The sequence below is a fragment of the Chrysochloris asiatica genome, unplaced genomic scaffold (genome assembly GCF_000296735.1).
Source record: "Chrysochloris asiatica unplaced genomic scaffold, ChrAsi1.0 scaffold00094, whole genome shotgun sequence".
Taxonomy (NCBI): Eukaryota; Metazoa; Chordata; class Mammalia; order Afrosoricida; family Chrysochloridae; genus Chrysochloris; species Chrysochloris asiatica.
The window spans coordinates 11,764,082-11,787,448 of record NW_006408612.1 but is presented as its reverse complement, the minus strand read 5'-3'; the positions used below and the strand labels follow the sequence as shown (position 1 = coordinate 11,787,448).

General features: G+C 38.6%; 1 protein-coding gene across 1 annotated transcript in view; it reads left to right on the top strand.

The window, feature by feature from the left end:
- The first annotated feature begins 10,173 nt into the window (after positions 1 to 10,173).
- LOC102841613 (titin-like) overlaps positions 10,174 to 23,367 on the top strand; it is a 305,333-nt gene continuing 292,139 nt past the window's right edge. Inside the window, exons 1-8 of the mRNA XM_006866702.1 lie at positions 10,174 to 10,264; positions 12,397 to 12,600; positions 13,940 to 14,227; positions 14,832 to 14,917; positions 15,005 to 15,249; positions 20,734 to 21,061; positions 21,392 to 21,544; positions 22,618 to 22,755. Coding sequence (XP_006866764.1) covers positions 10,174 to 10,264; positions 12,397 to 12,600; positions 13,940 to 14,227; positions 14,832 to 14,917; positions 15,005 to 15,249; positions 20,734 to 21,061; positions 21,392 to 21,544; positions 22,618 to 22,755 — 1,533 coding nt within the window. The remainder of the gene's footprint in view (positions 10,265 to 12,396; positions 12,601 to 13,939; positions 14,228 to 14,831; positions 14,918 to 15,004; positions 15,250 to 20,733; positions 21,062 to 21,391; positions 21,545 to 22,617; positions 22,756 to 23,367) is intronic.

The window sequence follows — 23,367 nt, the reverse complement described above, 5'->3', positions numbered from 1 at the left end:
CTAATGAATTATAAGACACATTACTTTTATTCTTTTTCTCTCAGAATGGATTCTTACATTGTTATAGTTTTTAAGTGCCATCGAGTTAGTTCCCACTCATAGAGACCCTATATAGGGTTTCTGAGGCTGTAAAACCTTCTCAGGAGTAGAAAAGCCTTATCTTTCACTAGACAAGTGCTTGGTGGAATCAAGTTGCAGACCTTGTGGTCCACAGCTCAGAGCTTATTCTACAAAGCCACCATGCTCTCAACTTTTACATTAGCCTTATAATATTCCTAGATATGTTCTTGCTTTGGTAAATGATTCCATGTAGTGTACACTAAGTCTGACATCAACAACAACGTTTCTGGAGATAGAGTTACCGCCTGAGTTTTACATATATTCTGGTCTTTGTCCTATTCACAGGTTGTTGTTAAATGCAATCAAGTCAGTTCTGATCTATAGTGACAAGTATAGGGTTTCTGAGGAGCAGCTGGTGAGTTTGTTAGGACACAGATTAGTGAGATTTTATTAGATGTTTATGTAGACTGTGATTTCCAGTAATGCAGGAATCATGACTGTCTTCTGTTGGTCGCCACTGTTCAATCACCATCTAACACAATGCCTAGCACAAAGTCATCGTTCAGTAGACAACAAGAATTGAGAAAATCCAGAATCAAAATAATGTTTAGCACCTAGTATATGCTACTAGGAGTCCTGGTGTGGCACTGTGGGTTAATGCACTGGACTGCAAAGTCAGTTTGAACCTCAAAGTCAGCAGTTCAGGTTCACCAGTTGCTCCTCAGAAACCCTATACAGGGACGCTGTGGGTCAGAACTGACTCAACAGCACTTAACAACAACAAAGCATGCTACTAAGGAGTCCTGGTGTGGTGCTGTGAGATAAAGCGCTGGGCCTCAAGGTCTGTTTGAACCACATGGTTGGTGATTCAAACTCACCAGCTGTTCCTTGGAAACTACACACAGTGACTATGAGTTGGAACTGACTTGACGGCACTTAACAACAACAACAGCATATGCTGCTAAACAATTATTAATGTTCGTATACTAGAATGCTTGAAAGAAGAATCTTATAATGCATTCCAAAACTAAGCAGGAATTATTTTTTAATTATCAGTTATTTTGGATTATCTATAGGACTCTTCCCCACTGTTAGAGTAGTAAATTGAGATCTGACTACAACAACAAATTCACCAAATCTGGTCAGTATTTGTTTCCCACTGGGCTAGTTTACAATATTCCAACTATGGCATACTTAATTTTAAAGCTAATGCTTGCCATGTTGTCACATAATGTCCATTGTTGTTGCTGTTGTTATGTGCCAGGGAGTCGGTTCTGACTCATAGTAACCCTGTACAGGGTTTCTGAGGCTGTAAATTTTTACAGGAGCAGAAAACCTCATCTTTCTCCCACGGAACAGCTGGTAGTTTTGAACTACTGACCTTGAGGTTCGCAGCCCAATTCATAACCACTATGCTACCAGAGCTGCTTGACTGTTCACTAATTTAATAATAAGGCCTCTTTTCAAAATAGTACAAAAGTTACTTACTGATTGTTTTCACTTTCTTTCTTCCCACCCTCCCTCCCTTCTTTCCATTAATTATGTTATTGTTTAGTGTTATTGAGAATTGGTTCTGACTCATAGTGACCCTATATAGGGCTTCCAAGGAGCAGCTGGTGAGCTTGAACCACCAACGTTTTGGTTCAAAGCAAACTTGTGGTCCAGTGCTTTATTCCACAGTGCCAGACCAGGACTCCTTAATTCTAAATGTCATAAAAGAAAGTCTTTTCAACAAATAGTGCTGACAAAACTGGAAATCCATTTGCAGAAGAATGAAACAAGACCCATATCTCATGCCATATACAATATCAAACTCAATGTTGATTAAAGACCTAAATGTAAAACCTAGAGCTATAAAGTATAAAAATAATCAGTGAAAAAATAGAGACAAGCCTAGAGATTTTAATGCATGGCATAAATACACTGTCAAACAATATTAAAAGCACACAAACAGTAGAAGATAAAATAGACGACTGAGACTTCCTAAAAATTAGACACTTACGTGCCTTAAAAGATTTCATCAAAAAAGTAAAAAGGGAGTCCACTGATTGGGTAAAATTTTTTTGCAACAACATATCAACAGTGGACAGATCTCTAAAATCTATAAGAAACTACAATACTTCTACAAGGAAAAAGCCAACAATGCAATTAAAAAATGGGCACTAAGACTTAGACAGACTCTTCACCAAGGAAGAGATTCAGGCAACCAACAAACATTTGAAGAAATGTTCATTAGTCATTGTCATTGCTGTTGTTGTTGTGAAGTGCTGTTGAGTCAGTTCCGACTCATAATGACACTGTATAGGGTTTCTGAGGAGCAGCTGGTGAGCTTAAACCACCGAACTTGTAGTTCAAATGGCTTTGCAGTCTGGCACATTAACCCACAGTGCCAGAGATATACAAATCAAAACAACAATGAGATATCACCTCACACCAGCATTAATGGCAAAGTTTAAAAAAAAAAAAAAAAATTAACAACAAATGCTGGTAAGGGTGTGGAGAGACTGAGACACTCCTACATTGCTGGTGGGGTTGTAAAAAGGTTCAACCACTCTGGTAAATGGTATGGCACTTTCTCATAAAGTTGAAAATAGAAATACCACATGACCCAGCAATTCCTCTGCTGCTGTTTTTGTTAAGCGCCATCGAATTAATACTGACTCATAGTGACCCCATGCACAACAGAACGAAACACTGCCCAGTCCTGTGCCAACCTTACAATCTTCACTATGCTTGAGCCTATCTCTGCTGCCACTGTGCCAATCCATCTCCTTGGGGGTCTTCCTTTTGTTCTCTGACCCTCCGCTTAACCAAGCATGATATCCTTCTCCAGGGACAGGTTTCCCCTGATTGTATGTCGGATGTATGAGAGATGAAGTCTGGCCATCCTGGCTTCCAAAGAGCACTCTGGCTGTCCTTCGTCCAACCCAGATCTGTTTATGGTACTTTTAATATTCTTCTCCAACACAGTAACTTAAATGTATCAATTCTTCTGTGGGATAGCATTGCTGACATGAAATGGATCTTGGCTAAAAGCAGAGAATACTAGAAAGATGTTTGCAAAGGCTTTCGACTATGCGGATGATGACAGGCTATGGACAACATTGCAAAGAATGGGTATTCCAGAATACTTAATTGTGTTCATGAGAAACTGGTATACAGACCAAGAGGCTATCATTTGAACATCAATATTCCCATCCAACACCATAACTCAAAAGCATCAATTCTTCTATGACCTTCTTTATTCACTGTCCAACTTTTGCATGCATATGAGGTTACTGAAAATACCATCAGACACCCCTTAGTCCTCAAACTGACATATTTGCTTTTCAACATTTTAAAAAGGTCTTATGCAGCAGCAGATTTGCCTAATGCAGTACATTGTTTGATTTCTTGACTGCTGCTTCCATGAGTGTTGATGTTTGATTCAAGCAAAATGAAGTCTTTGCTTTAATCCTTTCTCCAATTATATAGATGTTGTTATTGGTCCATTAGTGAGGATTTTTCTTGTCTTTACATTGAGGTACAACCCGTACTGAAGGCTGTGGTCTTTGATCTTCATCAGTAAGTAGTTTTAGTCCTCTTGGCTTTCAGCAAGCATGGTTGTATCATCTCCATATCCCAGGTTGTTAATGAGCCTTCCCCCAATCCTGATGCTATGTTTTTCTTCATATAATCCAGCTTCTCAGATTATTTGCTCATCATACATATTGAATAAGTATGGTGAAAGAATACAACCCTGATGAACACCTTTCCTAATTTTAAACCATTCTGTATTTCTTTGTTCTGTTTAAACAACTGCCTCTTGGTTTTTGTACAGGTTTCTCATGAGCACAATTAAGTGTTCCGGAATACTCATTCTCCATAATATTTTTCATAGCTTGTCATGATCCACACAATTGAATGCCTTATATAGTCAATAAAGCACAGGTAAGCATCTTTCTAGTTTTCTCTGATTTCAACCAAGCTCCACCTGATTTCAGCAATGAATCCCCCATTCCACATCCTCCTCTGAGTCTGGCTGGAACCTCTGGAAGTTCTCTGTCAGTGTATGGTTGTGGCCATTTTTGTATCATTTTTAGTAAAATTTTACTCAGATGGGATATCAATGATATTGTCCAATGATTTCCACATTCCATTGGGTCACCTTTCTTTGGAATGCACACAAATATGAATCTCTTCCAGTCATTTGGCCAGGTAGTTGTCTTCCAAAATTTTTGTATAAATGAGTATGAATGCCTTCAGCTCTGCATCAGTTTGTTGAAATATTTCAATTTGTATTCCATCTGTTCCTGGTGACTTCTTCTTTGATAATGCCTTCAATGCACCTTGGACTTCTTTAAGGATCATTGGCTGTTGATCATATGCTACCTCTTCAAATGGTTGACCATCAACCATTTCTTTTTTATACAGTGACTCTGCATTCTTTCCATATTTTTTTTGGTGTTTTCTGCATCATTCAATATTTTGTCCAAAGAATCCTTCAATACCAAAGACAAGGCTTGAATACCTTCTTCAGTTCCCTCAGCTAGAGAAATGCTGAGCGTGTTCTTCCTTTTTGTTATTCTGACTCCAGGTCTTTGCACATTTTATTATAAATATTTGATTTTGTCTTCTTGAGATGACCTTTGAAATTTTCTGTTCAGCTCTTGTACCTCCTCACTTCTTCCATTTGCTTTAACATCTCTATGTTGGAGAATAAGTTTCAGAGTCTTTTCTGACATCCTTTTTGGTCTTCTCCTTCTTTCTTGCCTTAATGACCTTTTTGCTTTCTTCCAGTAAGATATTCTTGATGTCATCCCACAACTCTTCTGGTTTTTGGTCTTTAGCATCTAATGCATCAAATCTATTCTTCATATAATCTCTAAATTCAAGTGGGATATATTCAAGGTCATATTTTGACTTTCTTGTTATATATTCACAAGAAAGACGAGCCTGGACACAAGTAAATAAATGAACACCGATGTTCATCCCAACACTAATCACAATAGCAAAAAGATGGAAACCGCCTAACTGCCCATCAATAGAAGAATGAATAAACAAACTTTGGTAAGTACACACAATGGAGTTATATGCAACATTGAAGCATCAAAAAGAATATGGGAAACACCGCATAAGATGGATGAAACCTGAGGACATTATGCTGAGTGAAATTAGTCAACCACAAAAGGATAAATATTGTATGAAACCACTATTGTAGGAACTCAAGAAAAGATTTTCATACTAAAATGAATATTCTTCAGAGGAGCAAACAAGATGGAAGAGAGGGTAGAAGTGCAGTGAGGAGCTCCATCAATAACAACACAGAATACCAGATCAAGCAGGCTCAGGAGATGGTCTGAGAACTCTGAACCATATATAAAGGAATATTTAGAAGGTTAGAAGGCTTACAGCTAGGGGAATTTGTATCAGAAGCAAGAAATCCACTGCTTTCTAAACCAAGACACTTAACTGCTCCCGGAGCCACCATCTTGGGAGAGACCAAGCGGGGAAAGAATCAGAGCAGCCACAGATGCCTGACAGAACCACAGAGATAAAGGTGTGGACATTCGCTTTTTCTGTGTCTGTTCATTGGTCTCTTACTGTCTGTGCATCTCCATTCTGGTGACTAGAGGGGGTGCCTGAACTAGTGGACACCCCAATGCCACCACCGGAGGGTGCATGAGCACAGATCTCCTCAAAATTTAAAGTGACAGTTTCCACTTAAAACCAAATGGCAGAACAAAAAGGCCACAGTCGACCCTGAACCCGTTTATCATTAGGAAAAAGGCCTGAACAGGGATTGTGGAGTGGGACAGGCAGACTAAAAATGAAACAGGCCAAAAATTAAATCATGAGTTACATCACAATGACCAACAGTGGCATCTTGAAATTTCTCAGGAAGAAGAGTGAAAAGGGAAGCCCGTCGCCTCATCACATCTACCTGTAGGCAATCATAAAGCATAAAAAATACACACCTAGCTAAGTATTAAGGCCACAGATAATTCCTGAATATGCCCAAAAACCAGAAGCAGATGACCATATCTGCACTTGTCCAGAAACAAGATAACGTGACTGAGACAAATTCAATTAGACAATGTGTCTCTAATTGAAAATAATGTTCAGGGTATATAACATGAAGCCAGTTACTTTAGAATAAGTCAATCAACCAAGATTACGACAGAGACTTTAAAAAAAAATCATGGGAAAATTGAATTAAAGGATAAAGGAATTTTTCTATGAACTTTTGAAGCCCCCCTCATATAGCCTAATGGGTGAGAAATTGTGTCTCAAAACAGATATCTCTGTGTAAGCTGTTGCTACTTGGCAAGTGTTCAAGTAAGTACATAGTATCATCTATCTATACAACTGTACTGCATCAAGTTGTCCAGTAAAATTTAGCTCTGTTGAGTGTTGATAAATCAGTTACTATATAAATAATTGCAAAGCATGAAATCCTCAGAAAGTTGAAAAGTCTAATGCATGACCACGTTCTCCCACAGAAGGGAGCATTTTCTTAGAGAAATACATGAATTTTACTTACATTTTTGGATTTTTGCCTATTTTATTAAGACAATTATTTTTCCATTATCAAGAAGACAATTCTCTTCCCTCAAAGTGGAGTCTTACAAATTTCTCAACTGAACATTATAAAGACTTTTGGTATACTCTTTTATATTTGAAATATCTCTTGCTTGAAATTAAATTCAGTCCTAAAATAGCAACTATATCATCTCCAAACCACTTCCCATTAGTAACAGCAATCTCCAGACATTAGCAGAGTAGCATTCATATGCTCGGAATATGAATCTTATGGATGAGTTAAACCTAAGACTTGCCTACTTGTTAAGGAGCAGTGCATGCATACTTGTAAAGATTAATGCCAGACAGAGTGAAATCTGACAAAATTAAAATCATTGTACTGTATAGGTTAAATCTAAACAGAATTCAGATTTGGTCTTTCAACACTATCTCTTATAAGGCTGTTATAAACACTTAGCTCATTAACAGGGTTTATCTGTTTCCAAAGCACAAGCAAACTCCTTAGAATGTAGACAATACAAATTAACTCTCTTTAATGCTAAAGTGTATAGCAACAGATTTTTCAAAGAAGATGAAACTCTATGCATGAGATCAGCAACCTCATTTGCTAGCATGATTGACAAGTCCATTTGGTTGGTTTTATGGGAGTAGGGAATAGGAGTGAGGCCTGACTCACAAGGCAAAATCATCAGACTTGGGACTGTTTTATATGATTGTCCACAAGTGTTCTCTAGTATTCTACCATGCCTCCAGACCCGCATTTTCAGAAATTACCACTGGCAACAAATGCTCTCAACACAGTGATTCATTAGATACAGTTCTCTTTCCATGGTAAAGCCTCTTTGAGGGAGCTAAATTTAGCACTGTCAATCAGAAGAACAGGTGGTATGGGCCACTACCAAATAGGTCTGTCTCCCATCATGCTTTCCTAAGATAGCCAATCACCCCAGTCCTTGCCCTAAGGATGTGGGACTGTCAGCAGATCTGGTGAATATAAGGACAGGGCCAGACCCTGGCTCCTGAGCAGTCGTGCATTCCCGCCTCGCCTCGGGTGTAGGGATTGCATAGAAAAGCAAAACTACACAGTCCTGACTGTGTAGTTTTGTTTTGAGGTTTAGAGGCTCACCGATTCATGTCGGAGATGGTCAACAAAACCAACTCTAGATAGGACGTCGTTTCAGAAGCAACCTTGGGCTTAGTCCCACACTTTTTAGGCACTCTTGAGCTATCAGGTGAGCAGTATCTTTGTTTGAAATAGTAGAATTGCTTTTCTTATCGAATTCTAATCCCCATTTATCTTTAGATTTGCTTGTGTCGGGGGCTGTTGCTGGTGGGAATCCATTATTTAAGTCTACTTGTTAAATTGTTTTAAAATGTGAGAACATTTCTCTTAACAAGTTTGTTGCGTTAGCATATCAGTACAGTCAATGATTCCAATTCTTCTCATGCACCTAACATTGTAAAAGTATTAAAGTTAAGGTTTGAAATGTTGTCGTTGTTTTTGTGTTTTTGATTTGTTTTTTTATGGACCCTTTTTGTCTGTAGAGAATGTTCAAGGTTATATTACTCAGTGATAAAGTGAGACACACCAAGAATAGCTCTGATAAAATGCATGTGGTATCAGCTAAACCCTGATGACTTTTTAAGGGAATCAACTGCTGAGGTATCAGTTGCAGGAAAGTGACAGAACACTTGCCTGCTGTCAGTCAACATTGGAGAGTTTATTTTGGGAGCATGACATTTTGGATGCATGCCTCTAACCCTAGTTAGACAAAGGCATCCAAACATAAAGTGCTAACGCAACAAAATATACCTAGACCCCAGACACTATGACTAATAGATTAATTTAGGCCTGTTAATTACAAAATACCAAGAAATTGCAAAAAAGACGAAGAGTAAAATTGTTTTCTAAAATTACAGAATCTCATTATAAATTTTAATCCAATGCACAATTCAATTATATGATATGAGATAAATGTTGAAGTTAAGAAATACGGTTTTAAAGTCTTTTATTTCTAAATACATTAATTTCCCATGTGGAATGAAATGAAGTGTTTTACTGTACATGCATTTAAAGGTATAATACATAAATGTGTAAAAACAAATACAGCTGTTTTTAGAAGATGCAGTAACTTGTAAACAAGATAAGTTAGATAAAAAAGGGGGGTTTATAATAAAGATAATCATCAAAAATAAGAAATTCTTGACAAAAGTTTCATAAAAAACTTATGTATATTGTCTGCATTTCCCAAACATAAGTTTATTGTCTCAAAGAATGTTGGTTTAATTTTCTTTTCAACTAAATAAAAAGTTACAATAAAGTACAGAATTGTTGCTAGGAAGATTATTGCTCCATAAATTTTAGTGAGCGGGCAATTTTACAAAAAGTAGTAACTAAGTAATTGATGATTGAGGAGTCCCGGTGTGGCGCTGTGGGCTAATGCACCAGATGGCAAAGTCATTTGAATCACAAGGTCCGCGGTTCAAGCTCACCAGTCGCTCCTTGGAAACCCTATACAAGGTCACTATGGGTGGGAATCTACTCGATGGCACTTCACAATAACAACAACAACTGAAGATTGAGAATCTACCTCTTTATTCAGAACAGTGGCACAATCACGTTAATTAGGTGTTTATGCATCAGAAAATTCTTCATATAATCCATCTGAAATTGATAGACAAAGTACTTTCTTCCACTTAAGAATTTTACTGCACATTTTATATTCATTTCTTTGATGGTGAATATTTTATGTTCTGAAAGCATAGGCCCTTCCACCTCATCTCCATTTCATACCAGGTTTTCATTATTCAAAGTTTGCGTAGTGTCCCTTAGCAGGAACTCAAGCCAGTATTTTTCTTTCAGATTTAAAATAATTTTTTGTCTGCTCCCCTAAATTAAAAAGTTTCCACATATTTACTGTTATCCAAGCAGCATTTATTGAGCAGATATAATACAAAGAAATATCAAGCAATAGACAGTTCCATATGGCCACCAAAAAACACAGTATATTTGATAAGACTTACAAAAGCTCTTCAAATAACAAAAAAGATTATGTAATTTAAGTTTTTCATCTAAAAAAATATTTTAAGTTATTAAATAATATTTAAATTGATGTCAAGTTTATAAAATAAATACATGAGTGAAAAATAGTGGTGAGGAGAAAATACTTCTTAAAATAATTGTCTCACGAACAATGAACTGGTGCAGAGATCCATTTTGCATTTGTCCCGTATGGATTTTATTGCCCTCAGAACCTCACATTACTTCAGCTGTCCCTCTCAACCTGATTTTCCTCCTTTGGTAAGACTGAATGTTCACTCACTGACCATCGGGGTATATTCCTTGTTCTGCTTGACTAAGCAGTTTTTCTATTTCCTCATAGACTTGCAATTCTATGTTAGACTCATCTCAAAGACCAACTGTTCAAACTCAAAACACAAAGGAGGAGACCTGGTCATCAATGTAGACCTCCCAATAATCTGTGAAGCATTTCATTTGGAGAAATTGTTTCTTTGCAGATAATTCCAAAGTGGGTCTTTAGCTATGCCAACCTAATCTATTTTCTTTTACTTTTCAGAGTGCCTAAAAAGATGGCAACTCAAGCACCGACGTTTACGCAGCCGTTACAAAGTGTTGTGGTACTGGAGGGTAGTGCCGCAACCTTTGAGGCTCACATTAGTGGTAAGTATACACAGTCATGCTTTTTATTGTTTTCTCTCACAGTAAGTTAACTTTACTGAGGACTTGACCTGCTTTCAGTTTGTAAAACTGGTCCAATTCTGAGGCAGGGTCATTTAAAACGTATACCATTCACAGAATATTAACAAAATTTGACAATATAATGACTTGAAAAATGTTTTATTCATACTTATAATTTCACAAAGCAAAATAATTAGCATTGGATTAAAAATGCTGTCAGAATTCAGAGGCTAAATAGGACCAAATTTTGTCAGTCAGCTATGAGCAAGATGGAGAACCAAGAATTCAAACTTCATTAGGTCAGTCCCCTTAGCACCTCAGTAGATAGCCTGGGAGCTGTCTGGTCTATGTGCCCAAGCCTCAGGTGTCTTATATGGAAAATAACAATATATCCAACTTTTCTCAGAGGATCATAATGAGATAACCTCTAATTATTTTCTTTTTAAATTTTTAGTTAATTAAGTGACTCTAATGAATTAAAAGACTCAAATTATTTCGAAATTTCAACAAAGAAATAATACATGTCACTCTGGTCTATGTATTCTAGGGAACTATTGGCCCTAGAATTTTTATTTAAAAAAGAAGTTTATCTATGTCTTCTTCTTCTTCTTCTTCTTTATAATTCAGTATGGGAATATGCCTTCAGAAAAGTCATGAATTATGAGACCTGTCATCTTGTGATTAAAATAGGGTAGTTTACAAGCTATGTTGTAATTAACTTTTAAATTATTTCATCAATACAGTCTTGTGCATATTATAATTGGTCATGTAAGATTATATGAATGAATTGACCTTTAATTCAATGCTTTATAGTGCACGGCCCCTGTTGTTGTTGTTTGTGTGTGCGTTTTAAGATGTACAATTAAGATAAAAAGTAAGAAATCCTCCCCCTAATTTTTTCTTTTGTTTGTTCTATGGACCACCTTTACTCAGAATTGGATAACACTTTGTATGAATGTCACATAGCCATTCTTTGTTTTCCATTCTGTATGTGTATAAAGACTGATCTAATTCTCCTAACATATGATAAAGTCACGCTGACTTCCAAATAACTCACTTCTCTTTTAATACTTGGTAACATCTGAACTAAGCATAGCACATAGGCCTTCAGTGAGTGTAGAATATTGGAATCTGGTTTCTTTGGAGCTTCTTGTTCCTTCACACCACATAATAATAAATTCTTAGAGAAACACCACTGAAAATAGTTGCTGAATATCAATTAGTCAAATAAGCTATTCACTTGGCCTTTTGGGAGCTGGGCTAACATAAGGACAATACGGTACACTTCCTCTTGATTATCTTCACCTCCCCTGCTTGAGGAGTTAGATCTATTTCCTGCAAATGCAAGATGAACCATTCTTTGAATTTGCATCATTCTTTCTGAATGCACTAAGTTTAAATATACTCAATTCATTTACATGTAGTTCTTAACACTAAAACTTATGGGGAATGAGGAGAATTTGACTTTTCTACCTACAATTCCAATATGGATGTTGTTTGGAAAGAGTAGGTTTGACTTAGTCTCTTCATGTATGAGAAACTGCCTCTGTGTAACACTGCATTTTTCCTAATGATTCCACATTAGAAATGAAAGGAAAGGCAGATGATGTTCCTGTAACTGCAGAGTGGGTAGATGAATGTGTCTCCTGTGCTTTCACATCCCTTTGCTGCTTTTGCACTTCATGTGTTTTCTAAGAAGACAATGGTCACTTTTTGCCACAAATGTCTAGGCTCTTGATAAATCCCTTTCATTATTTTAATTATATCTGTTAGGTTGCATTAGATAGAGTCATGTGCAGGAGATGGAAGCTCTGGTCCTCTCTGTACCTCTTACTAGCTGAGTGATCTTGGAGAATTCACTAAGCCTCTTTTGGCCTCAGTTTCCTCCTCTATAAAATGAAGGTGCTGGCCTTTGCATGAACCCACAGGTCTTCCTAATGGTCTGCCACTTTGCACTTGTAACATGCAGCTGCCAAATTTTCACAACTATTGAGTGTCATTACACTCTGGACTGTTTTTATGGGTTATTGTAAGGTAGCAAGCATGATGGCACAGAACAGAGGACTTTGCCGTGCCCCACTCAGAAATAAAAATGAATTGTCTTTACTTTCCAGGTTTCCCAGTTCCTGAGGTGAGCTGGTTTAGGGATGGCCAGGTGATTTCCACTTCCACTCTGCCCGGTGTGCAGATCTCTTTTAGCGATGGCCGCGCTAAATTGATGATCACTGCCGTGACAAAAGCCAACAGTGGACGATACTCCCTGAGAGCCACCAATGGATCTGGACAAGCTACTAGCACTGCTGAGCTTCTTGTGACAGGTAGGGTAGCAAACATCTGCTGTCCTCTATTCCTCAGGGTCATCACCCCACGTGGGGTAGGGGCGTACCCAGATAGATGGAACTCAGGCCCCACTTGTGGCTGAATTTATAGCAGTTGTTTACCTTCTGGCATTTAACGCCACCGTTAAAATATATCATTATAAGAGTGAGTGGTCCTGGTTGGCGTTGTAAGAAAAGTACTGGACTGCAAGCCATAAGGTTGGCAGTTCAAATCTACAAGCTGCTCCTTGGAAACCCTATATGGACTCACTATGACTTAGAACCAACTGGATGACACTTAGCAACAATAACAAATAGCTTTTCTGTATAAACAATTAAGAATTTAAAATATGTTAAGGGAATATTAAAGCTCATGTCTTTGAGCTAGTAGAAGGTTTTGAGCTTGTTTTATACCCTCATAAGGTATCAGTTGTATATATGTGTGCCTGTATGTACTGTTGTTGTTGTCAAGAAACTTCAGAAACAATATATACAGAGTTGCCAGAATCTGTTATTGTTTATTACTCTAAGCTATGTCAAAATTAATCTTTCTCACTTTTTACATTTATGTTGTAAAAATTTCTCTCAACCTAATTAACAGAAATAGCCCCTTGTAGCATCACAATGAACATTAAATCTTGTAATTATTGAGACTAACATTTTAAATACAAATAAATATTGAGACTGGGAGTTCAGTGATTCTGTAGGATAAGTACTAGACTGCAAATGGCTCTGGGAGAAAAATGAGGCTTTCTGCCCCTGAAAAGATTTATAGCCTCAGAAACCCTGTATATATAGGATCATTATCTTATAGCATGGTGCTTAGTAGGATAAGCACTGGGTAGCAAAGTCAGTTTGCACTGCAAGGTTGGCAGTTCAAACTTACCAACCACTCCTCAGAAACCCTATACAGGATTGCTGTGAGTCAGAACAGACTTAGCAACAACATTGAAATATGCTAAGTTTCCTTATTCTGTTAATTGTTGTTGAATTTGAACCACTGACCATGTGGTTCCAACAGACATTGTGGTCCAGTGCTTTATCCTACAGCACCACATCAGGACTTCATAATCTCAAAATGTTATCACAAGAAATGTGGTGGCCTAGAACTGTTAAGTAAAACAAAAACTAAATAAACTATATGGTGGCTGTGTGGTCTTTTGAGATCTCCTGACTCCTTTCTTGCTGTCATCTGTTGGATGAGTTGGGTTCAAGGGCAGTCAAGGATCTTTGTTTGGATCCAAGGAGCCTGGTTTGGAATCAGAGCTGTGATTGTTTAAAAATACCTGTTGTGAGCACCCTGGTTTGTGTTGCTGATTTTCTTCTCCTCCCCATGCAGCAGAGACAGCACCACCCAACTTTACTCAACGACTGCAAAGCATGACTGTGAGACAAGGAAGCCAAGTGAGGCTCCAAGTGAAAGTGACTGGAATCCCTACACCTGTGGTGAAATTCTATCGGGACGGAGCTGAAATCCAAAGCTCCCTTGATTTTCAAATTTCACAAGAAGGCGACCTCTACAGCTTACTGATTGCTGAAGCATACCCCGAAGACTCCGGAACCTATTCAGTAAATGCCACCAATAGCGTTGGAAGAGCTACTTCGACTGCTGAATTGCTGGTTCAAGGTATGAGCTGGGGGTTGAGGAGCAGGGAGAAGGGAAGAAGGCTGATTTGGAACAAAGGGGGACCAGGGATCCACCTACCTCCCTTTGAAACCTGGGCATGCCTGAAGCTGAAGTCAAGGCTAGTATTCAAAACTATGAAAAGAAAAGTCTTTGAGGTTCTAGGTAGGAGCTCTGATCATTGAAGCAGCGTAGGGTTGTGGCAGTGCTGTTTGCCTTCATGTCAGTTCTGACTCATGGCAACCCTGTATAGGGTTTCTGAAAGCAGCTGGTAGGTTGAAACTGCTGACCTTGTGGTTAGCAGTTTAGTGTTTATCTTACAGCATCACAACAAGAATCAATCTGTGGTTACGAACCCCATTATGAACTGAAAAGTGTTTCAATGATGCTACCTACCTTTTCAAGTTATTGACAAATAATGGAATAATTTTTTTAAAAAAGGTCCTAAGTAAATTCTCATGTAGCAATGAATATTTCATACTTTCGAGTCTAACCTATTCATACAAAACCCAAACATTTTTGTCCATTGGAACACTCAAAATTAATGTAAGTCCTTTAAAAATAAGTCACTGTGGATCCTCCTAAATATTTATCTTCCTTCTTACAGGTGAAGAAGTAGTACCCGCTAAAAAGACCAAGACAATTGTCTCGACTGCTCAGATTTCTGAAACAAGACAAACCCGAATTGAAAAGGTATTTTCTGTGCTTCTTGGTTTCAAGCCATTCATATTTTGTTTCACTGACTATTCATAGCACTGATTTTGTTTCTTTATTTTGCAGAAGATTGAAGCCCACTTTGATGCCAGATCAATTGCAGCAGTTGAGATGGTCATAGATGGCGCCACTGGGCAACAGCTGCCACATAAGACACCTCCCAGGATCCCTCCTAAGCCGAAGTCAAGATCACCCACACCACCGTCCATTACTACCAAAGCACAATTGGCTCGACAGCAGTCCCCATCACCCATAAGACATTCCCCATCTCCTGTCAGACATGTACGAGCACCGACCCCATCGCCAGTCAGGTAAAGCCTCTTTAAAAATATCATTCAGTTTTAAATTAGGTTCTGCTCAATAGGCAGAGAAATAGAAGGAAGCAATTAAAAATGTAATATTGGAGATAAACAAATAGTTAATGAATATGACTTTCACAAACCCTCAATGTATAAACTCTGTTGCAGTCCTGGTGTGGTACCCTAGGATAAGCCCTCGACCTCAAGGTCAGTTTGAACCACAAGGCCAACAGTTCAAATTCATCAGCTGCTCCTATAAAGGGTCACTATGAGTTGGAACTGACTCAATGACACTTAATAATTTATAAACTCTATTAAGACTTCCTGAGTGGCATAAACTGTTAAGTGCTCTAATACTAGCCAAAAAGGTGACTGTTCGAACCTACCCAGTGGCACCTGGGAAGACAGGCCTGGTGATTTGCTTCCAAAGGTCACACAGCCTTGAAATCACTATGGAGTAGTTCAATTCTATATGCATGGGGTCATGAGTCAGAATCGACACCATGGCAACTGACAACAACAAATAAACACTGTTAATTCTGAATTCTTATTTATGTCCCACTTGGTGTTGTAGGATAAGCACTGGACTGCTAACCACAAGGTCAATGGTTTAAACCCACCAGTCACGCTTTGGGAGGAACATGAGGCTTTCTGTTCCATAAAGATTTACAGCCTTGGAAATACTATAGAGGATCACTATGAATCAATTTCATGGTTGTTGTTGTTGTTAAGTGCCATGGATTAGGTTCCAACTCATAGTGACCCTGTACATGGTAGGGGGTTGAAAAAAATACCAAACGAAAATTACCCCCCTCTGCCATTCAGTTGATTCCAGCCATTCATCTAGACGATAATAAATGTAAACTGCTGTCGCATTTTATTGCAAAATACATCCAAGCTTGACTAATGAGCTAAATTAAAAAGTAAAATTCAAAGAATATGAAAACAAAATTTGGGGAAACATTTGTAGGAGAGAACTTTTAAAGATGGATTTACAGAGTTAACAACATAAAACAATTTCTTTTGAGACAAAAGCAAGGTCGTTGCCGAGGTTTAACAAGGCATTTGTGAAAACTGTTCAGTTTCTCCTTCCATGAGATACTTCATCGTCCCTTCTAGAAAAGTATCATAACAAATAACAATGACTACATGGCTGTGGCATAAGTACTCATTCGAACCATCGATTGGCAGTTCAAAATCACCAACGACTCCTTAGAAACTCTATATAGCGTCATGATGAGTCAGAACTGACTCTGTAGCACTTAGCAACAACAGCAGTGTGACCAGTACTCACCCTATAATTGTGCTGTGCATAACCTACACAACTGTTTGTGCTTATACTGGGTAAATCCCCATAAGCAGGCAAACTACAAACAGTAAGTCTGGGGGGAAAACATTTGCAATGCTTATGAAAACAAAGCTAATACATCGAAAGCAAAAACAAAACAAAACAAAAAACTGAGCTAAAGATAAGGACAGTTCACATAAAATGAAATGTAAATAGCCAACGAATATATGAAAAAATGCTCCATATTTCCCAATCTTCATTATTTTGGCTACTTGAAAATTAACAATATTGACAAACTAATATGAAACCTTGACCAGAAAGCCCAGTTTTAAAGCCAAGTCTAGTTATCAATTTTTGGTTACGAAGTGTTCAATCTCAGGCTAATTCCAAGTTTGCACACCAGGAAATCATGGCACAAGCCAAATGCAATATCTAAGGGAGATAACCACCTCAGTATTTTTAAAAATCTAAGGCTAAGGGTCATTTAGAATTATGGGACTTTTTTGAGCCCGTGGAACATTTTTACCATTTTATTACTTCTAAGTATTCAGCAAGAAATATCCAAATTATTATATTTTTCAATCCTTCAAAAATCTTAAGAATTAAAAATGTTAATTTGTAAAACTAATAATAATAATAATAGTACTAGTATTTTTAAATAAACTACTTCCTAAAGTATCTCTTAGTTTAGATTTTAGTAAGGCAACCATATTTCATTAAATAAGGCATATTGTATCTAGCTGTGATCAGGTGATTATTTTTTATTGTAGGAGCAGAAATAAGCACTTTTCTATAATGACTCAAATTACATTGATTTTCACAGTTATGGGCTTACCTGGAGCCTGCTGCTAATCACTCATGCCATGCTAATTATGTCTTTAAATCTTTTTGAATTAAACCCACTTTATAAAGTGCCCTGGTGGCGCAGTAGTTAAAGCATTTGGTGGCTAACCAAAAGGTCGCTGGTTTGAACCCAACAGCCACTCCACAGGAGAAAGATGAGGCAGTCAGCTTCTGCAAAGGTGTACAGCATTGCAAACCCTGTGGGAGCAGTTCTACTCTGTCCTATAGACTCACTATGATTTAGAGCCACTTGGCAGTGGGTTTTGTTTTGATTTTTTTGTGTTACTAGATACAGCAAGAGCAACAAGGCACAGACTGAATCTTGGAAGTGTTTGGTACTTTGTTTTTCTTCAGTTGGTGTTGGATAATACACTGTACAGTATTCTAAACAGGTTTTTGTAATATTTCTAAGGCAGTCATTTTCAAAATAGAGACATGTTCCTTTACATATCCCTTTAATTTGATTTCAACTTTGTTTATAAAATAGACATCGATTTTTCACCAAAAAAACTTCAAGAAAATTATTAAGCATTCCTTCATGAAACTGTTTAGCATTGTAATGTACAGTAAATTTGCTCTGCAATTAAAAGCCAATATAAACTGTACTTTGAACTTTAATTACAGTAATTGTTTAATCTAAGATCTGTATACGTTAAATGTTCCATATAGGTAGGTGCCAGAATGCTTTTTAAAACACTTACACGCATTATTAGTTTCACGCGATGATAAGACAATACTGCCACCTAGAGGGAAACATTTAAAAAACCTGTTAATTAGGAAAAGAAGAAGATCATCTTAAAATCAAGCATCTTAAAATCAAAATTAAGAAGAATATCATCTTAAAATCAAGCACCAAAATTATTGTTATAAATCAGAATCATCTCTCTCATATGCAAATGCCAGAAATGATTCTAAAACTGATGCTATTTAAACTTTGTTGCGAGTTGCTACAGAATTGATTCTGACTCACGGTGACTATGTGACTTAGTAGAATTAGCAGGCTTTTTCTTCAGTGGTGTAGCTTGGGTGAGTTTGAACCAACAACCAGTAGGTTAGTGGTGGAGCACATACCATTTGCTCCACCTAGGAGCTTATTAAGCATCTTTGGTAGCTTAGTGGTTGTGAGTCGGACTGCTAACCTCAAGTCAGCAGTTCGAAACTACCAGCCGTTTCATGGGAGAAAGATAAGGCTTTCTGCTCCCAAAAGAGTACAGCCTCGGAAGCCCTATTACAGGGAGTCCTGGTGTGGCACTGGGGCTAATGCGTCAGACTGCAAAATTGTTTGAACTGCAAAGGTCGGTGATTCAAGCTCACCAGCTGTTCCTTGGTAACCCTATACAGGGTTGCTGTGGGTCGGAATCGACTTGACAGTACTTAACAGCAACAACAACAACAACAACATAAGACTCTGGTAGCATAGTGGTTACGAATCAGGCTGCTAACCTCTGGGTCAGCAGTTCGAAACTATCAGCTGTTCCTCGGGAGAAAGATGAGGCTTTCTGCTCCCGTAAAGATTTACAGCTTCGGAAACCCCGTACAGGGTCTCTCTGGGTCAGAACCGACTCCACGGCACACAACAACAACATGAGACTCCACCACCACCACCACCAGGATCTTTATTAAGGAGCCCTGGTGGCATTGTGCGCTATGCCGTGGGCTGCTAACTTAAAAAGGTCCACCAGCCACTCTAGGAGAAAGGAGGCTTTCTGCTCCTATAAAGATTTGTTGTCGTTGTTGTTGTTAAGTACTGTCGAATAGAGTTGGTTCCGACTCATAGCGACCCTGTACAGGGTTTCTGGCTGGCGAGTCTGAACTGTAGACCTTGCGGTTCAAACCGGCCTTGACATGGAGTGCTTATCCTACAGCGCCACACCAGAAATGCAGTCTCAGAAACCCTGTATCAGGTAACTATGAGCCAGAATGGAGTCCTGGTGTGGCGCTGTGGGCTAATGTGTCAGACAGCAAAGTTGTTTTAAACTGTGAGGTCGGTGGTTCAAGCTCACCAGCTGCTCCTTGGAAACCCCATAGAGGGTCGCTATGAGTCGGAATCGATTCGACGGCACTTAACAACAACAAATGAGTCAGAATGACTCTGTGGGAGCTGTATCGATGGTGGCATGGGGTTTATGTGCTGTGGTGTCGTTACAACTCAGAGACCCTGTATAGGAAGGATTTCGAGGAGCGGTTGGTGAGTTTGAGACAACGACCTTGTGGTTCATATCAACCTTGTAGTCAGTGCATTATCCAATAGTGTCACTTGTCAAAGACAAACTTAATGAAAATTACTTTTGGGAAAAACACTTTATCAGTCTGACCAAAAACTATAGACTCTTTAGGCTTCAAATCAGTAACTCTAAAGACATTTAAAAGTCCAGAGTACAAAACCAAACCCACGGCCATTGGGTCAATTTTCAGAGACTATTAATCTTCACCTGAACAGACAGTCTCATCTTTCTCCCACAGAGCAGCTGGTGGGTTTGAACTGCAGACCTTGCTGTTAATAGTCCATTGTTTATCCTGAAGTGACATAAAGACTCCTTGTAATAAACAAATTCATGGTGAAGTAAAAAGAGCAGTCAACAGACACTTGGACTAGAGCAACATTTCCCACAATGCATTGCACAACCTATATACCCAAAAAGGTTCTGCAGAAAGTCAAGCAAGAAAGCCTGCCCCTGGCCCGGAGATTCTGAAGGCACAGTGGTAAAACCTATAGGAAATCCTATAGGAAAAATAAATAAATCAATGGCTTAACTAATTTGTTGAACAAGTATTTTGGTTGCAGAACCTTTTCTCCCTGCAACATATGTTTGGCAGCTCCCTCTACTCTTAGAATTAGGAATACAGAAAACCTTAGAATATGATTATTGGATTTTTCATTCATTTTCATTTCTTTCACTGTATTTTCAAGGAAGCATCTTTTGCTGTTTTGATTTTTTTTTTAATATTAGAAGGTAGAGAAAAGCACAAAATAACAAAATATGTGAATTATAAATAAAATTACTTACTTAGAATGAAGCCTGACTCTCTTAGAGGATCACAATGGATAAGAAAAAGATTTTAAATGAATTACTTTCAGATAGGTTATTTAGCCTCTGAATCGGCTATTGTTAAGTGCCATGGCATCAGTTCCCACTGATAGCATCCTTGTATAGGGTTTCCGAGCAGCACTGGTAGATTTGAATGGCTGACCTTGCAGTTAACAGTCTAGTGCGTATCCTATAGCACCAAAACAGGACAATGAGGCACAAATAGAAAATTAGGCCTTAAATTATTCCAGACTTTTTTCCTGTTACTGAAATCAAATGATTTTTACTGGAGTTCCTATTGTTGGCATTCTTAACCTATACCATTTTTTTCTTCAGGTCCGTGTCCCCAGCTGGGAGGATCTCCACATCCCCCCTCAGATCTGTGAAGTCTCCATTACTAATGCGTAAATCCCAGACACCCACCATGCCCATGGGCCCAGAAGTGCCTCCCCCTTGGAAGCAAGAGGGCTACATGGCCTCATCTGAGGCTGAGATGAGAGAAACAACTATGACAAGCTCTACTCAGATCAGGACAGAAGAACGATGGGAAGGGAGATTTGGTGTCCAGGAACAAATGACCATCAGTGGGACCGCCAGTGCTGCTGCCAGCATGTCAGCCAGTGCTACCCTCGCAGCAGGGGCTGTGGCTACTGGGACTAAGGAGGTACCGTCAGACCATTTTGTTTCTCCAACTGAATTCCCGCCGTGACACACAGCCTGTATAGGTTAGACAGGAGATACAGATAAACATAAAATTACAGGAGAAACTGAAAAGCAAACTTGGTCCAAGCATTTTAATTGAGATGAGGACTCTTATCTGTGAGACCTTCAAAAAATATAGGTTTTAAAGACGCAATCTATATCTCTTGGCAATGATAAATACTGTGTATATGCGTATTTTATGCTAGGTAGCTAAATTTCCGTTATACTTTTATAGTTTCTATCAGGAATGTCCTCTAAGAAAATGTAACGCACTTGGTCATTTCCAACACAGGTCAAACAAGAAACTGACAAAAGTGCAGCTGTTGCAACTGTTGTTGCTGCTGTTGACATGGCCAGAGTGAGAGAACCAGTGATCAGTGCTGTAGAGCAGACTGCTCAGAGGACAACCACGACTGCTGTGCACATCCAACCTGCTCAAGAACAGGTACGCCCAACGTCACCTAGAGTTCACAGAACTGGTTCCTTTGGTGAATGTTTACTGAAACAGTGTCGGGCTTATGGAAACCCTATGATGAACAAATGAGGTTCATTTTTCAGGCAGCATGAGTCAAATATTGCCCAGACTTTTAGGGCTTTCTGGACAGAAGGTAGGCTGCTATGAAAGGTATACCAGTTACCGTGTCCATCAAGTCAATCCCCAAGTCATATGATTGATTCCATGTGTATCCCTTGGTTTTCAGTGGCTGCTTTTTCAGAAGTAGATCACCAAGGCTTTCTTCCAACATACTTCTGGGTGGATTTACATGTCCAGTCACTTGGTTAGCAAGTGAGCATGTTAATCATTTGCATTAGCTAGGGGCTCCTACCAAGGGTTTGTTGTTGTGTTTAACTCATAGCACTTCTACAGGACATAGCAGAACTGTCCCCATTGGGTTTTCCTATGTTGTTGTCTTCATGGGAACAGACTGCCACGCCTTTTGTCCTGTGGAGTTTCTTGTGGGATCAAACCACCGCCCTTTCAGTTAACAGTCTAGTGTTTAATCATTGTGCCACCAGAAGTTAATACCATAAGAGAAATGCCTGGTCTATGTCATAAATCAGATAAGAGTTAACTATGATATTCAAGGTATCGAGGTATTCCTGTGTCAAGGCAGGCAAAGGGTGGCTAAGCAAGTCAGCTAAACAAGAGCTATATGTGTACATTCAGTGCTATGTACTCAAACTAGTCAAATCCAGAGCGCAGTAGCTGCAAAAGCCAGGCATCGATACCGTCACTTCAGGACAGACATTGCATTTCTCTAAGCTTGCCCAAAGGACCGTTATTTTTACTTTTCTCCAAACAAACATGACAACTTGATCCATGGCTGAAAGGTATAATAAATCCAGAAAACTCCCCAACTCTTATTTGAAGCTTTTTCTGGTATCATTTCAAATCACTCTAGTTTTCCTCCTTATTCTCTCTCGTGTGATATTTGTGTCCTTACCTTGAGATATTGTTGGAGCTTTTCATGAATGGTATATTAAAGTATTACCTTTTCTTTCCTCTATGAAAATCAGAGAAGAAAAGAGGCGGAGAAGACTGCTGTAACAAAAGTAGTAGTGGCCGCCGATAGAGCCAAAGAACAAGAATTAAAATCAAGAACCAGAGAAATAATCACTACAAAACAAGAACAGATGCACATAACTCATGAGCAGGTGAAAATAATTTTTTGTCTGAAAATCATTGTTGACATTATTATATGTGTCAACACAGATAATAATCTTCAGCATGAAGGGCATTGTTTCTTGGGCAACATGGCTGCTATCATACTAATAAAATGACTTTTTCATAGCTGTGGATTCCCTAGTACTGAATACCACAGTCCCTTAGTCACTGAATTCTTGTGTAAAATGGACGGGTTCTCTGTGAACACACAATGGGAGTAGAAACTGATGTCTCATATACATTGATCTGGGGATACTTACTAAATACTTTTACTATTGGGAGGGCAAACGGAGGATAAAACCAGGAGGGACAAAGAAATGTTTAGGAAGGAGTGGAAGAGAACACTGAATGCATTGCCTTCAAATAGTTTAGCAACTGCTTCCAAACTCCTTAATTGGAAATTTAAATGTGGATTTGGAATGACCTTAGTAAGCCAAGTGACCAGAAGAGATGAGAATACAGCCTGGAACAGGAGAGTGGGTCCTGTGATTAGAGGTATCGGGACAGCTTGGATATAGTTAGATGGTTAGGTTATTGGACAGTGGAGTTAAACATTTGAGAGAATGAATGTTCAAGTCACTTTCAATCCTTAGGTCAAAGAG